Source organism: Nilaparvata lugens, chromosome 11 (genome assembly GCF_014356525.2).
Source record: "Nilaparvata lugens isolate BPH chromosome 11, ASM1435652v1, whole genome shotgun sequence".
Classification (NCBI taxonomy): domain Eukaryota; kingdom Metazoa; phylum Arthropoda; class Insecta; order Hemiptera; family Delphacidae; genus Nilaparvata; species Nilaparvata lugens.
Genome location: NC_052514.1, coordinates 10,831,771 through 10,850,487, shown reverse-complemented (window position 1 = coordinate 10,850,487; position 18,717 = coordinate 10,831,771). Strand labels below are relative to the sequence as shown.

General features: G+C 33.6%; 1 protein-coding gene across 2 annotated transcripts in view; it reads right to left on the bottom strand.

Moving 5' to 3' along the window:
* Window positions 1–17,271, bottom strand: part of LOC111044987 — a 97,666-nt gene extending 80,395 nt beyond the window's left edge. For both annotated transcript variants that reach the window (XM_039437582.1, XM_039437583.1), the window contains exons 1-2: window positions 17,040–17,271; window positions 13,314–13,589 (exon numbers count right to left, since the gene is read on the bottom strand). In XM_039437582.1, coding sequence (XP_039293516.1) covers window positions 13,314–13,469 — 156 coding nt within the window. In that variant the 5' untranslated portion in view covers window positions 13,470–13,589; window positions 17,040–17,271. The remainder of the gene's footprint in view (window positions 1–13,313; window positions 13,590–17,039) is intronic.
* Window positions 17,272–18,717: the final 1,446 nt, after the last annotated feature.

The following is an 18,717-nucleotide window of genomic DNA, read 5'->3' as shown; positions in this document are numbered from 1 at the left end:
TGGCAGATGCTATGAGAAGCCCCAAGGCACAACAATGTAATGAGTAGAGCATGTCTGCATTGTCTGATATCTTCCCGAGTTTATCTTAGATGATGATATATCTATATAGGTCTGTGTCATCTAAGATACGTAGCCTATACAGTTAGTTGTTTTTTACAGATGAGGATTTAACGGTTAGCATTGTTTTCCAACTAACATTTCGAGTGTATGTTTCTCCTATTTTGGAACAAGAAATGTTGGAAGATTGTGGAAACAGACTGTAGTTCCGAGAATCATGAGGAAGATGTAAAGATCTCATTGTGTGCTTCGAGGGAAGATCTGAAGCATTTTTTCACAATATTCATCTAATATGTTATCATCTCTGCAGGTGAAGGATTCCTTTATTTCACAGTCTTTGCTAGACTTTGGTTTTCCATCGGATGTTATATTCACGATTCGCTCCTAAACCTACATGTCATATGCTTCCACTTGTTTCTTCCATCAGTCAGAAATTACAATATTTGCACATGCTATTGAAGGGAATGAAGTAAAGCCAGTCCTTGATATCTTGGTTGGTGAGATATTTATTGCGATAAATATCCCGATGAACAAGGAACTGTAATAGTGTGATATTGAGAGGGTAGTATTGTAGTTGTTTTTGTGTATCTTATAATTATTACTTTTCAGGTTTTTGAACTGAAATGAACTTTGATTCTAACTGTATGTTGAACCCTGTGTTTTTAGTGTGAGAATTGACTCTGTCTTGTTCGAATTTGTTAACTTGTTGCTTAGTTGTCAAAATTAAAGCAATTTTCGTACATTTTTCAAATACAGTAAAAGCCACTATATTTGAAAATTGTACGAGCATTGACCTTTTTGCAGCTTTTCCACTGGAAGTTATTCTCAACGCTCGCGGAGGGGGAATAATTTTCAGTGAAAAGGCCACAGATGGTATTGAGACGTGAACGGAGAAAAATGTAACGGTGTGCGAGCCTCGGTCCTCTGAATGGGCTCATTTCCCATTCAGAGGGACAAATTGTTAAACTTTCAGTTATCAGTAATTTTTATCTAGTTGAATAGAAAACCAAATTTTATGGAGTTAGTAGGAGTAGAATTAGGAAATTATATGTGCGTGTGAGTTTAAGTATAGTGAGTTTTATTAAAGTGTATGTGAGTGTTTCTGAAGAGTCCAAGTTTGAATATTGTTGAAATGGTGAGTGCCAAAGTTTTGTTGTTTTTCTTATTGAGCTCAGAATTTAATTTCATAGAATGACCGAGGCCCAAATTTAAATTCAGCAAGTTAGCAGGTTTCCAAAATGTGTAGATTGGTATTGAATATATTTTTTTGTGAATCAATTGCTGAATCACTTTGTTCTGTTTGAAAATTTGACATGTTGCCTGACTTTTATTAATTCGTTCTACCTATTTAGAGTTCAATAAACCTGAAGTTGAATTTATTAGTATTTTTCATTGAAGTTCCTGGCTCGTAGTTGCTAGTTGCTAAAATAGGTGACCATTAGATAATGATGATAATCTGTGCATTTGAATGAACGAGTCCACTAAAAGCTTCCAACCAATCAAGGATTCAAACATAAGTTTAGTATTATAATATCAGCAAATAGTATAGAAGAGTAGAAACACCCCCTCCGTTTACAGAACTTTAATCTTGCAAAAATCTATAAATGATTGTATTTTTCTAATACTGTTTTTGATTGTTACAATTCCCTTTAATGTAGATTTTCTTTCAAATACCAAAGTAATAGTTCTCAATTTAGACTTCCGTGGAAAGATTAATAAAGCATGTGACATTGAATTCAGAGATTTTATCCACTCGATCAGCATTACAGCTTATTTACTGAGAATAAACTCAGAGACTTCACTTATTGTAGTAAAAATTTATGTTATGCTGAATGTACTCATTCAATATGTATTAATGAGAAAATTAACCATTTACCGTACATGAGAATCATATAGGGAGTTTGGCCCACGGTTTCAAGACAAGGGTAACGCGTGATTCAATGTTTTTTAATTTCATGGCAGGGCGAACATGCTTGGGTAGGGGAGACTCACTACCATGAAGTTCCGCAATTTGAAGGATGAAAAAACTGCTTCACCCCTCAGAAATTAATCTTATATCTAACCGTGGACCGGCGCTTTTGACTTAGCAGATAGGCATGAAAGTCTGAGCCAGCAATAATTTAGGCTATTTTTATGGTAGGAAGACGAATTGATTGGGTTGTAGTTGATGTGGAAGAAGTGGGAATTGAAGATGGAGGGTTGAATATGAGAAAAATAAATGTTCCCTCCTATAGAAATAGACGTAATTACAATGATATTATTCCCAGGAAACATCACAAGAATCTATCTACAAAAACAAAGTAGTAGTGTCTTTTGAGGCGATTGAGAAGGGATGTCTTCATCAAATCTCGAAGAAAAATAGGCTCATATTACATGTTGTTTTCCATAACAATAGAAGTGATTATTGAGATATTCTAAGAAACATCAGACATCGAAAATATGAATAATTCTACAAAAACGAAGTGGGAGTATAGTCTATTGGGGCAATAGAGGTGGGAGTTCTGCATCAGAGGAAGAACATGTACATGAGACAGTAAATGATAATAAAGAATCAGATAATATTCGAACAAAAAGTACTGGAGGAGTGATAGAAATATACAGTATAAAGTGATTTGAAAAACATAGAAGATCCAAATCAAATTCCAAGAAAATAGGTATGGTAGTGCTGATGATCAATGAGGAGAAAATTAAAGAAAAACATTAGAGAATTCCGCGGAAAAGGAAAATTGATGAAATTCTGAAACTAGATAAGGAGTTATTATGATAGAAGGAGAGGATGTAGACAGGGACTTATTGATGACGATCTAAAAAGATTTTCTTTCAGGAAGTCTTTACTTTTTGTTATATGGTTGATCATTCTATTGGACCTAAATTGACAGTTGTAGAAATAATCTGTTTCAAAAATGATTGATATTGATTCGAGTTTGAATTTAACTTGATGCAAATTTTAATGGATACGAGTTCAGTTTTTATCCCCCGCCAATTCCATGTTCCCCCGCAAATATTACACCAGCTTTTAGAATCTGACCTAGCTCTACACCATACAATTCAGTAGCAGAGTTAACGTAAATTGTACACTATGTTCTAGTTAATTGAAATCTCTATGGCATTCATGCCAGTGATTTCTGTCCTGGTTTGCACTCCAAACTTTCAACTACAACTCAGCGTGAAGTGATAAAATAACATTCAATTAGCCATCAAATTGCTCCAGTAATTTCATTCATCACTTGCTACGGACGAGTAATAATGTTGCAATGACACTGAAATAAACGTGGCGTACTTAACTTCATGTGAGTGTTTGTTCCAAATAGTTATTGGAGAAGGATTCAGATGTGTTGAATTGGATTGAATTGAATTCAAATGATTGAAGAGACTTGAAATGTTGTCAAAAATCCACTTTATTTGAATGAAAATTAACATGAATTAGCACAAACAAAAGCATGCTCCTGTAAAATGTCAATTTTTATTTAGATGAGGTGGATTTTTGACAACATTTCAAGTATCTTCAATTATGGAAAGTTCCACTACATCAATATTCACGCTACAAACTTAATTCAAATGTGCTAAGAGAGGGGTATGTTTGAAAATTATGGTTTGTATCACTATTTAAGATTAATGGACTTCATGTCAAAATCTCATTTTAATGTTTCATGTCAATTTTTCTTGATGCTGATTAATTTGTACAGAAAATCGAAATAAGACAATGATACAATGGACATAATCGTTACGAAATAACACAACAATAATCAATAGTAATACGATAATAGGACTCATCGAAGAGTATCTTATCATGGAGATAAAATAGCATGAGCTATGATGATGAAAGCATAAGCTATTTATTTATCAATTTAGTCATGTACAATTATTACACTTATGCGAGAAGGCACAACAGGCTTATGCCCAAAACTTATAAGAGCTATCTTTGATGAGAGCTAGCTCATGCTATTCTTTTCATGCTATTCATGCTATTATTATGTAAAAGAAAGTCATTCACAATCAGAACGAAATTCATTGAGGCAACTCCAATGATTCCTTACGTTTAATGAATATGCACGATACATTGTTTCATCCTGGAATTCACAATATTCACTCTGGATAGGAAATCAGTATCCTACCGCATCTCATTGAGAATAATTCACTGCTCCTGATTCTCTTACTCACATCAATCTATCGCTATCTTTGTGATCCCAGGAATAACAAACACAGGGTTTTTTTTCTTCTTTTTTAGAACATTTGATAACAAATAATCACAAGTTCACAGTTAAGGAGAATGTTGAGTTTCTAAATGTTAATTACAAAGGCAGATCTTTGAATATTCTAGAGGCTTTAGAAATAACAAGAGTAATTAAGGAAAATTCCCAGTATAGTTTAAATGACCAGATTCATTTCAACCAATACAACACTACGAATTTAGTTTTATCATAAATTGTAAGCATACATTAGTCAATAGTTTTTCCATTTACAATTTGTTTTTATTATCTTTCACACTTGTTTTCTTGATTCTTATTTTGTACTAAAAGTAAATTTTATTATCATGGCGATTCTGTTGCTTAAGCCGCCATTTTGTCAAACCGTTGAGGGGGAGGAGACTGTCTAGCTAGGCCAATGGCAGGTGTTCATGCCCTCGACCAATAGCAGTACTCGCCTACTAGTATAAATTCTGCTGCTCTTGTATTTAGTTTTAGTTTATCAGAGATTGACAATGGTGTAATAACCGAAACCGGTCTTTCAAATTATCAATAAATCAGTGTTTTTTGACAATTTCTTAGTCTCTTCCATTCAAAACACAGCGTTCTTCATTATTCATTACTCAGAGTTGAATCCCAGAATTCACTCATTAGGTCTTCATTTATTTAATTCAATGGTTTGATTTCATACATGTAAGAGAACGGGAACAATTATAGCGTAGCAGAGTTAACTTCAAACAAGTTTGCTCTTTTGAAATTTCTTCATTCCTTGATTGGAACCAAGTAATATTTCAAAGAGGGTAATTCATGATTCTGGATTTGATCTATTTGTATATTGTGAATACATTCCAGAGAGAACTCCAGTCTTTTGAATATTTTGAGCACATTTATGTATGTTTGAATTTATCATGTTCGAAATCTGTTAACATATTATAATGTGAACATGAACTGTAAATTACATTTCAACGATGATTTTCGATTCCGTGATGCCACAGAAAATTTTAAGATCCAATAAACTCAAGGCTCCAATCTTTAAGCTTCTTACCCTCTGATGATACAATATCACTACAAAGTACTAGTCTATATCAGAAATGTACCTTTGCTACTCCATTTTCATAATTATGCCTCACTTCTCTGGCAATCCTTTTTCAAGAGTCCATATTTGTATCAATCCTATAAAGGATCACTGTATCACCAGGTAGTTATTTTATGTTATACTTTTGTTACTATACCTTGCAACAGGTCAATCCTTTTTGATGATCATACAATCTTTTTTATCTTTGTTTTTCTCAACCTCCATTCATCTTCACAATCTTCCGTTCACCTTTCCTGTTTACCATCTCTTTTTCCCCCACAAGCTGGAATCTGAATGGAAAAAGAGGAGAGTACTGAAGATTCTGTCAGTGAAGAATTTACGATGCGAAGCTTAAACATTGCATGAAAAAAGGTCGCCAACGAAATAAAGTAGAGGATTCGATTACCGGAACAAGGTCGAATTCGCCGGTCGACCCTTGTAAAACTTTGAAAGGGCAAAAGAATGTTCGATCCGTTCTCAAAGTCCCTTACAAACTTAGAACTTTGTCTGTCTCTGAGCTTGAAAGTCTCCAAAATGGATCGGAGAACCGGAGAGCTCCGCGAATTTCAGTTAGTTCACCTCTGAGTATCACCGAGAAATCTAACTTGAATTCATTACGACTTCGGAGTTTCTGTACTTCGTAATTTCTATAAGGATATTGGCTGGTGAGCTTATACTGAACACAGCATTCCATCCCCCAGTGGTTCTACTCAATTAATAGATTTTGGTGCAAAAGTGGATATAATGTTCTTGAATTCAAGTTCCGATTCGGAGTTTGAATTCGTGAGGATATTTGTTCAGGATTGCAATACCTTGACATTAATTCGTGAGACCAATACCTTTCTGGAACCAATCTCTTAATGGAGATGAAAGCTCCAAACACGATCAATTCATTCACTAACCGGAATATCCCTTCTTTTCCGCTCAGTAAGAATATAATCAAGTAGAAACTCTCATTACAATAAAGAAAAGAACTGTCTTATACACGTACGGGATAGGGAATTCACGAATGACGCATCATAACGTCTGAACTACTAGACTTATTAACTTGAAAATTTGTATATAGAGTCCTTATTCACCGAGGAAAGTCTTAGACCTATTTTAAATTCTTCAATATTTCAGTAGGTCGAGTTTTTAATTAGATCTTTGTGGAGCACTAGTAACCTGCGATAGGAGATTCACGAATAACGTATCATCACGTCTGAACTACTTGGAAATTTGTTCAGAGATTCTTAATCTAGCGAGGGTGGTTATAGGCCTATTTTAAACTCTCAAGATTTCAGTAGATCAAGTTTTTATTCTGTTAATTTATTAATTAATCAATTTATCAATTTATTTATTAATTAGACCCTTGTGGAGCACGGGTTACCTGTTAGTAATGAATGAATATCCCAATTCATTCGTCATTTATAGAATACTATCATATTCTAATAATATAATGATGTTTATCATGGAATATTTCTATTTTATCCATTAAATATGAAGATAGATAGGCTAGTATCTTTTTCCACTATTCATAGTGTGAGATAGATTGGTGTAGTGAATTGGTGATGACAGATAATGCATTTTGATATAATGAATTTTGATACTAGTTTTTGAATTCTTTTCAATTTTGATTACTTGTTGGACGAATAAAATGATGTAGAGTGAGGGATTGATCGATGGCATGATATACTCATATCATATCACAAAAAAATCCGAATTGAAATCCAATTATTATATCTGAGGGCAAGATCTCTAACCTCATTTTTCATACAATATCGATAAGTATTTGCTCTGGGGATATTGGAAGACTTTATTTCCAGAGCAAATACTTATCTTAGCAAATTAATAGAGAAAGACTTTATTCCTAGAGAAAATACTAATCGATATTGTAGGCCAAGTAACGAAGCAGTAGCATCTGCAGTAAAAATGCCATAGAATCTTGAAAAGTGCGTAGCCCTACAAAACTTAAATTCAAATCAAGTTAACGGAAATCTGCACAAGTGCAATAAATCTCCGTGTCTGAAACGACTTTTTCAAAAACGTCGCTCCATCAAGTTTTTGTCAGTGAATATAACTGTTATGCACGATTGAACCGTTTCGAAAAGAGTTTGGAAGAATGCTGTCACAGAATCAAAAAGAGAACGGCGAAGAATGGAGAAGAAAAAAGACAAAGAAGTTTGTCTCAGAAGTTGGAGACCGATTTTTACATTTCAGATTCATTGACATCCATGAAAACTTGCTGACAGATTGAAGGCTATGAAAAAATGTGGAATTCGATTGATTAATATTTCTACTTCGGAACTTTTTCAGAACAAATACTTGTCGAACTTTTAATTAAAAATTTCACATTGAGATGGAATGAATTGATGTCAATTCGGAATGAATTGTTTGAATTTCTTGCGTGACACAACGTGTGATTGAATATATGTTTGGCTACATTGATAAACTTTTTGAAGCCTCATTCATGAATGCTTCGACAATCAAACTTCTGGAACGATATTTTCGAGTGAGATTTTCAAATTGAGAATGATTTATTTCTTATCAAACAATAATGAATTTTTCAGTTTTTAGAAGACTACCGATTGATATTCAACTCCATATCTACGAGTACTCAAATCTTCATGGTTGGAAACAATTATGTATACCGATGTTACGAGATTAGTAGTATTGAATGAAAAAGACTAAGAAATTGTCAAATTAGTAGTCTTTTTCATTCAATATGTGAATAATTACCACAATATCAACTTCTCAACTACACAAAAAGGGGGAAAAAAGATTAGTAGTATTTGAAAGGGGCTGGTTTGGAATGTAACATAATATTATACGAGTATGTATTGTCCAGATAAAATGGGGATGAAATTATTCATCATTCATTCATCAGTTTATCAGAGATTGACAATGGTGTAATAACCGAAACCGGTCTTTCTAAGTATCAATAAATCTGTGGTTTTTGACAATTTCTTAGTCTTTTTCATTTAATATGAATAATTACCACAATATCATCTTCTTAACTACACGAAAAATGATAAGAACAATTATTTTCTTCCGCGATCTCTCATTGGTCCATCACCAGCCAATAACGGAGCTGGAGCTGCGGAGAGCTTCCAACTTTCAACAAAAGAGGGCACCGTGACGAAGTCTAGGCTAAGTCCGTCCAAGTCTAGTAGCGAAGTCCGTACTTCGCAGCAAGCAAGCAAGCACTTGAGCAACAAAGCATCGTCAAAGGAATATCAGAGCAGACGGCGCCTTTGCAGACGGCAGACGGCCTTTGAATAGCGTATAATGGAGTCTTTGAATCTTCGCCTTTTAATTATTAAGCGGGCCAACGGTTATGTGTTCCTATTCTATGATGGCTGTTGCCCCGGGCTCAGACTCTGAGAACAATTATTTGCGAAAAATTTCTGAAGAATGGACCCCGAATGCATTAACCCAGTTGGAGAAGTTATTGTTGGAGACCTTCATTATATTCGATTACCTGAAGCAGAGATGCGAATTATTCATGGATAGCCGTGCAGCGATGATACAGAACTGTCAACTCTGATACAACATGATAAGAGATGATACGAGCTAAGAAATACAATATGCCAGATATTAGGTGATATCGTAAAATACGAGTTAGAAGATACAAGATATGATACGAGATACGAGTTATTAGATGATACGAGAAACAAGTTATAGATGATACGAGTAACAAGATCATGATACGGGATACGACATTTTAGATGATAAAAGATAAATTTTTAAAGAAATTACTCGCTTAATATTATAGGATATAAGATACCACTTTTATATAAGTAAGATGATATGAGATTTTTCGAAATACTGGCACAAGATCCCACAACAGGGATACAAAACAAAACCCCGTGTTATTTGAATAATAGATTGATAATTGATTTCCAATCCCAATTATAAATACCTTTTATTCCATCATCAATCTCTCACAATCAGAGATGAAGCTATTGCTATTTCAACTTGGATGGATGGAATACTCTTGGATGGAATACTCAACTCTAATTTTGTCTGAGACTACAAAAATTGTAGAAAAAAAAGAGAATTAGCACAGTAAATATTAGGTTCTTAATCAAATTGTATGAATAAAATTTAATTTTTATGTGACTTCAAATCAATGATTTTCACTCAATTAGAGTCTTTATTTTGAACCTGGAATTTGAATATGATATCTACAAACAACGATTACTTCAGTATTTCCTCAGAATATCATATTTCTAGAGTACGCGACTTTTAATTTACACAAAAGTTATTTTTCTAACATTGTACTTCTAAAAAGTTGAATTGTTCCAACATTGATTTTCTTATCAAGATTTGGTGAAAAATAATTACTAGGGTGTGTTGATTGGAAGAAAAACTAATTTTTTTAAAATTAATTAATAATAGCTAGGCTCGAAAATAATGATCAAAGTATTTTCCAATCTAAGGAAATTCATCCAAAATATTTTCAACCTGATAGAATTTATTCTTCTTAACCATAAGCAGGAAAAAATTAATTGGGAATTATCTTGTGGTCAAAACACTCTAATCCTTTCCGTGCAACATCAATAACACTTTGTTTATTGACTGCTTCTCCATTATTTTATGCATCAAAAATGTATCTCAAAGTATCTCCAGGAAGATATGAAATAGCTTTTTTTATTAGACAATCCACTGCCACGTTGGTGGATGAGCGTATGAAAATTGCATGTGCAAAAAGAACGGTTATGAAAATTTGTGGAAAAGGGCCCGGCGGGCTTGTAGCGTCGTCATCCGACTTGCGGAGATGGAAAATCGTTGGAAAAACCCCCAGCTACAGGTGTGGAAAATTCTTTCGGAACGGCTTTGATGAATTTTCATCCGGCTCGTCTTCAACACGGTCAGCTGCTTTGTGCCGGGTTTGAATCTCATTTTCCCGCTCCTTCTATTCTCTCCTGCGCTTCTTTCTAGTTGGGTTTTTCATCTCTTTTTATTTTATCCACGCTCCACTGTTCACTTTGAACGCGTCTAATGTTATTTCGACCTCTCCCATTGGTCAGATGCTCGACATTCTGATGGGGAGAAAAACTATTTTTTGCCGTCTATTTTTGCCCTGCTCTGTACTAGCGTCGAGTTGTACGCAGAAAATAAATGCGCTTTTCAAGTTTTTGCATCTCTATAAACAGTTGGTGTACTACAGTTTTACAGTGCAGAAAATGTTGCGCGCTTAATTACCTGTTAGCAGCGAGATAAATTGCATGGAGAAAAGTGTTACAACGGATTTTAATTTATCTCCACAATCTCTGCAGCCGTTTAAAAACGCGTTGATTATGCATTTCGCTGTAATGAAGGTTGCTCCAGAATTGAAAGAATGAAATTGGTTCAAAATCACCAATTTGGGTCATCAAGTTTTGCTCTTCCTAGTTCAAATCTACTGAACTTCCATTATCTCCCATTAAAAATTTGGTTCTTTGTCTAGAAATTACTATTTGTGATGAAAATTTCACGGAAAAATGTTCTTCAAGACAATCCTGATATAGTGAGGTCCACGTTATAATGACAGTGGATAAAGATAGAAAAATATCGATACCGATTCTCTGCATTAATTAATTATATTTCTACACTGTCAAAAACATAATTGGCATCCTTGTGGACCTAGAAAAGGATAGTACCACCGGCTTTGTCAAATGATAGAAAAGGATAGCAAAACCAAAGTTGATCAAATACTGTCATTGTAACGTGGACCTCACTATAGGAGTGATTTGCTATATAAGATATACTATATAACAAGAATGAATAATAACATGAGATATAATTTGATTTAAACCCCTGTATTGGAAATAGCAGGAAAGAATTCTCAAGGGAATAAAAGATAATTCCAATTTATATTTTTCCATCACGTGATTCATATATGTACAACTCGCTACGAAGTTGCTATATTGATTCGCATCATGTTGAGTACTGCAAAATTTCCCAAACAAAAGAGTATCTCAAAAAAGTGATGCTTAACCAAGTAAGATGATATGGAAAGTGTAATATTTTACCAAGTTACTATAATGGTATAATAGTACTGTAGTCGAAGTGATAGACTAATAATTGGTCTAATATTAGTGCTGACTTTATGATTATATTCTGGAACAAGTTAACTGGTAGTAGATAACGCCCTAGGAGGATTAATCTTTTTCTCAATGTGGCACACAGATCTTATCTGATCTCTACATTCATAAATTTTCTCTTCCTCAATGTTCATCCGACTTTTTTCACCGGAGAGTCTTAACGAAGAAAAAGATTCTCAAGAGTGAAGTCTTATCAGAAGATGAAAATCAGAATCTGTTTTCCGGACTTTTCAATTTGACACGGACGAAACGGGGTGAGTGGCTAGGGGGGAGGGGCGATTGCAATTCACTATGGAACGTAGAAAAGAAAAAAATCGGGAGAAGTTTTTCCTAAATCAACATTTACTCTAGAGATGAAAGACGGATTTCAAATTCAGCGAAAATACTCGTCGTCTATTTGAAAGGAGCGGACATTTCTTTTTCGGTTTTATAAAAATATGCTAAGCAGGATTCTGAGGAAAATTGAGACCAGAATGAACGATGAAGAAAACTCCTTTGACTCCCAGTTCTGGTAAACAAGGAAAATAAACACCGATAATGGAACAGAAAAAAGGATTAGAGACTTGCAATCAGCGAAACGAATGAAAATAGGATGCGATGAAAAGGGAGGGGAGGATGAGGAAATGATGAAAAAATTAATGCGCAGGATATTCAAGTTGAAGACCTCACTGTTTGATAGTCAATTGAGAATGCATATAAATGAGATGTACTCCTGAACGGAGAAAAAGAACATGGTTGGCTTTGAATTCATTATCGGCAATATTGACTCTGCTAGACATTTTTCGAATTTTCAAGCTTAAGACGTTCATTTGGAATATTGTAAGAATTCCTTCAGAACGCGGTATTTTCAAACGACTTTTTGTCAGTTTCCGCTGTCCTTTGAATGATATTGGTTTCAAGAAACCAATACTAAATTGATTATCGACATTATATTTTACTGGGTCACCAAATACATGTAGCTGATCTAGCATAAGACAATAAATTATTGTAAGTTATGTATCGAGTAAATCTCGGGATTACTGAGAGATGACGACTACTTTTTAGGTAATCGGGACCGACGGCTTATCGTCTTCTCCGAAAGTATTGAATTACATTTTCAAAATAAGAGTTCTGAGACTTTTCAATTCGCTTAATGAGTTATATAATGATTACAGTATAAATAATAGAAATAATATATTATTGTAAAGAATGCTAGAATAGTTATTTCATGCATATAAACAAGCAATGTTGGTTACATTTCACTGTATTGTGGATCAAGTCTAACTATTTGATTATCGCTGATAAATATCATAATCAGGTTTTAACTTGATTTGAACGAGATAGCTTCATGTCAATAATCATACAAGCTCCGAAGAAAGGCTTGGACAAGGTTCATGAAGACAATATTATAATATACCGTATAGAAATAAACCATTTTCTAGCAAATGTAAAAGGTTACAAGTAGTTTAAATCTTGATATTCTCTTCCTAATTAAGATATAGCCACAAATCTCATGAACAATATTATTTCCAAACTAGTAATCTTTTTCCTCAGTATAGGAATTGAAAATTGATCCAGCAAATGTAAAGGGTTTCTAGTGCTGCAAATCTTGATTTTCTCTTCTAAGTAAGCTATAGCATAAAGTAGAAGATTACTTTGAAGATAACTCTTACTTCTTCTCTGTGGCTATAGCTATAAATCTTGTCAACTATTGTTTCAAAACTGGTACCCCAAATTCTCAGACTGCATGGAACGATAATGAAAACTTATAGGATTCATGAAGTTGTGGCCTACTTCATGATAGGAAAGATATTTGGATATGACGAGTAGAAATCTTGAATTTTGCAGCTTATGATAGCTATGTAGTGATATCTTATTGAATAAATTTACTGCCCTGATGAATTGAAGCTGGAAAATTATTGATTTCTGATTCATTCAAAAACTCACCGTGTGAACACAATGCGACCTGCATTGGGCTACCTTCAACGGTGTTGCCAGCTCGTCAGCCAATGATCGCGTTGCCTGGACAAGCGACTCGATGGCCAGTGCCAATGCCACTACGACCAGTCTCAGGAAAAAGTTGCCAGAGAAGTTTGGCAACATCGCGGCGACTGACAGGCAACCAGTCAGCCAGCGATCAAACAGTTGCGCAACTTCCAGTCGCTGATAAGGTTGCCATGATTTTGGTACCGGTTCATTTTGTCAGGAAGCAGGAAGGAATATCTGAAATGAAACTGTATCAGTTAGTAATTGGATTTTTATTCTAGTTTTATAGGATGAAATGATATTTTGAAATTAGTCAATAGTTCACGGTCCTTGAAACAGTCCTTTGGTGAAATATTTTCAATTTGATTTTCGATCTTTCTAAATCAAAAACTTCTTCAATGTAGGCTAAGTATTTGGTCAGAAGATTGGACAAGAATTTCATAACCTTCTTTCTGGACTTATATTAATCATAATTCATATTTTAGTATATCCTGCAAAACTTTTTCAAAGTTTGGAATTTTCTTATTAATTGTGAATAATTTAAATTTAATTTGGAAGTATTTTTTTTTAATTTAAAAATGATTTTTGTGCGTTTTGAATTGTAAATTGAGTGTATAGTTGAAGAATTTTAAGTGACACATAACCTAGCTACATTTGGACTGTTGTATAAATTAGAATTGGAACCGTTTTGGGCTTATAAGCCTGTGGTACTTTTCTGTAAGTTGTGTAATTCTGAATGATTAAATAAATAAATGAATAATGAATAATAAAATACAATATGAAGAACAAAAATTCGGGTAGGAACAGTTTTGGGCTGCGTCTGTTGATCCTCCTCCTATCATGTCAATCGATAATTGTGTATTTTCAATCAATTATTCAATAAATCATTATCACTATGGATTTCAATGCTGTTAGATATTTTCATCATTATGCAGAATACTAGTCAGTTGACTGCTCTATGAATGTAACTCGATATTTTGCAGTAGTTATTTCAGGATGTTAATAAATTTTCAAATATTATCTCTGGTTAGTTCAGATTTGAATCAAGAGATGCTTTATTGGGTGATACAGTATTTTCGAAATTGGTTGATCTATTGAAGTCTCAATAGTCGGCTAATAGAGGGAAATTAACCAGTAACAAAAGATTACGAGAGTAATGATTATGCTGTTCCGAGCCTCAGAGATAAACTCTGGTACTCATGAATCAAATATTGAAGTCTCTATTGATATTCAAATAATTTCAAATCTTCTCAATAAGTTTATTACGGTTCAAAGTTCGGAGTCATGATGAAAAAAGAGAAACGTATTGCCAAAAGACCAATCCAAATGAGAGAAGAATGACTTTTGTGTGTTGACGTGACGAAATTCGGACAGTATCGCTAACTTTATCACTTAACCACGAGAAGAGAGAATCATCGTAAACGTTGGGGAATCTTGAAAGAAGGAAATTGATTATTTTCATTGGACTAATAATTTGCAATTTAATGATTCTCAATATAGTTAGTAGGTAACTGTTAACCGGTAAGTGCATTATTATAAGGTGAGCTTAGCCGTTTGTGAAAAGTTTTATACCGTACTTAATGTCTTCTAGGACTGGAGACTACAAGGTAATAATGTAATAATATGGTGGTGAACTAGATTCTAATGCAGCTTGAGTGTCTAAGCATTATTGAAGTAATGTAAGCTTATCAATCCTCTAACAGAGTTGATGCTTGCTAAGTTTTGTTTACGAGATCTCAAGCTCCGCAATCTTATAAGACTTACTCAGTATTCAACTCATACAAGTTCACAGACTTTCAGCTCAGCAAGTACCTTGAAAATGTTAATAATATGGGAGAAGTTTGTTGTACAATTGTTGACTTAACAATATTTAATTTGTATATTGGAGTTCATTTTCAAGAATTTCATCACATTTGCTTATTTTTTATGGGGAGAACTATGTAAGAAGTTGGAATATCCTAAAAAGTGTGGCTATTCCTTCTACTATATTTTCAATTGTATTATATTCAATTCAGGCCATTTCTAGTTCTTATTCTCACTGGCTGAAAAACTGAATTACTGACCTGACAATCTTGGACATTAATTCAAAAAAATTGAACTGGAAAATTAAACATTGGACATTAAACAGGAATTCAAGAAAAAGTGTACTGATAATCTAATATTCATAAGGTCATCATTAGAATTATTGATAGCTGATAGTTATTCTCTACATTACATTCGATGGATTCCCATATATAATTTAATTTACATATAAACATATAATTAAACATATAAAACATTGAAACATATAAAACATGTAAACATTGAACATATAATTTCCCAGGATTCAATTTCAAATGCTTGAATTAATCCACTGATAGAGCAAAACATTTTTTTTCGCAAACAGGATGATATTTCTTAAGATTTTGAGTTCGTTCTTGTTACCAATTACCAACTATCTAACTGCTATTGAATTATATACATATTTTTAGCAAGTTGGAGATTACAGCACTAGCCATTACACCGTTAATCAAAAATGTCTAGACGCGCAAACTTGCCAAATGATACGAAATGAATTCAGAGGGAGTTTTCAATAATATTGCAAATGAAACCCTACATGGAATCATGCTTTGTGAGATCGAATGAATTGTATTTACTCTGAGAACACTCATTGAATACAGTAATGAAATCATTTCTGAAAATCATTTATGGAATCATTTTGTTTCATGATTTTCTTATCCTATCAACAATTATCCACACAATTATCATCCTTTCCGATTTTTGATAACTTGTCTACTATTTGAGTAATTCATTTTATTTCGAAATTCAGTTCATGAAATCTTTTCGACTACACAAGAATCATTACAACCTCGACAAAGAGAATACACAAAGATTTTCCCAAATTATTCATCCATTTGTTGATCAGCGTAGCCGGCTCTGATGCTCATAAAAATCAATTCCAAATACTGAAGATTGACTGACGACTAACTTATAAATTCAAGAAGTTTGATGCAATCGGATTTCCAATGAATGTATACCTCACATTAAATGGAAAATGCTTATACTGTGAATATGATTTCCATCCATTACAATCAGAGAATCTTGAGAACATCTATCAAATCAACATGCTTGTGACATGTAGCTACACTTCTTTATTAGTCGAACAAGACTTATATTGATTAGAATAAGACATCCATAAATATAATATGCTTTGTCATGATTTTTCATATAGCAGTCTCCAATAAGAGTCTTAATTATAAAAAAATCAATAATTTGAGCAATGAAATCAATAATTCACCACAGAAATGAATGATATGTCTCTACTTAGCAGATTATGTTGTGATTAATCACCGGCAACAGAATTCACAAAGTTTTTCAAGTTGTCGGATATTCAGATGGACTTGAAGTTCCAGAATATTGAAGTTCACAATAATGTTATAGAATTATAATGATTACGCGTCAAATCAAACTTCTCGCAAATTGAATCTATAGAACCAGAGCTAGAGAAGACACGTGGATTCAAGTTTCACCGAAATCATTCTTATCTTAGACAACCGATTGTATGAGTAGCTGTAAGTCATTTTCCAACACTCACAGTGCTTATTACAGGATTAAAAACCAATTCATAACATTGATTAGATTCTGTCAGAAATTATATTCCAGTAATGCGTCTATTGATAAGAGAATTAGGCGTGATATGGAACCCACCTGTTGTGCTCACAAACTTTCCAACAATATTCCTTCACTCACTGATTGCTCACAGTGTTTCAATGTCTGCAAGTTGTCATAGCTACAAGTAAACACAAATTCAAACGCGATCACTCCATACGCCAGATAAGAAACACGCACGACTGATAAGCGTTATCAGTAGACGAAACACACGCGGCAGAGATTGCTGGAGCTCGGCGCGACTTACCCGAAGGTGAGTCAGATGAAGACTGAGCCAAATCTACCGGCGTCCATCAGGAGAAAAGTGTTGAGCGGGAAGGGTAGTTCCACGTTCTGCCACCAGAGTGCACCAGGTGATGGGATGAGTAGGGACGAGTGTGCGCAATTGGGGTGCTAAGTAATTCTCTCGACAAAAGGGTCTGCTTTTGTTGAGATGTTATTTACAAGGATTGAATTGAATGACTGCCTTTATTTTGACCTAGGAGGGCGAAGTTAGGGCGCAGTCGGCCCTCTCTTACACTTAACCCTCCAGTTCAATACTGAATTATAATTTAACAACGATACTCAGTAAAATAAAAATGAAACAAAACAATATTTTTTATGAAAAAATAATAATAATAATAATAAGTGGATTAGTTGAATAAACTTGAAAGTAGAGCATTCTTAATAATATATAAAATGACAAAGATCTGTCCTATCAAAGAAGCAAAGAAAAAAGAACAATATGGCTACAAACCTTATAAGCAAGATGAGAAAAATGAGGAAATTAATATTAAATACTTCTACCATGGAATTAATTATGAGAGAGGAAAAGAATATATCTTACTATATCTCTTTACAGTTTTCTTTTAAAGTTGAACTTAAATTTCTAAAAATTTCACTAAATTAATTAATTTTGAGACTGAATATAGAAGTATAAATGGAAGTATCAAAACTATGGAAAGTATTGAAGCAAGAAAAGAAAACAAAAGGATGAGAGTGAGGAAGAGGTGCATTACACCATTACTATATGCTATATGGGTACATGCTATATGAGAAGGATTTTGGTTATTCCATGAAGTAAGTATATATTTTTTATTATTTATTCAATCTATGGTTATTAACACTGAATGTTCATATATGTTACCATCATCATAATATATATTTTATATATTAAAAGTATATATTCTTCGAATAAGAATGTTCTAGTTCGAGGTAGATGCAACTAGGGTTAATTAATGTACCTAGAATACATTCTAGAATGTATTCTAGATATACTGAGGGTAATCACGTGGGAAATTCGTAAGCTAATGGTTTGGCTACTGTTGATACGTTAATAATTTTAATCTAGACGAATCTAGCTGAGGTGACCGGAATATTCGTAGTTCCACCTACAGTAACTTATATAACCAGGTTATTGATACCAGGTATTGTTATCATACTACTATAAACAATACCAAGTTATATAGTTACTGTAGTTCCAACAAGGCCTAGTCAGCCTAGCTGAACCAAGTCTTGAAAATTACCTAGAATTAGCAATCGCTAGCTTTTATTGAACCAACCTATTATTTTGATAAATTTTAGGATATTCTGAAATCAAGATTATTCATGTGGGTTGCTACTAAAACTTCGATAATTTTTCTCAGAATTGATCAAAGATTTTCAAATTTGAACTTGTTCTTCAATGTAAGAAATTCATTGTATGTGTATCACATTGGAAATTTATCCTTCGATAGAT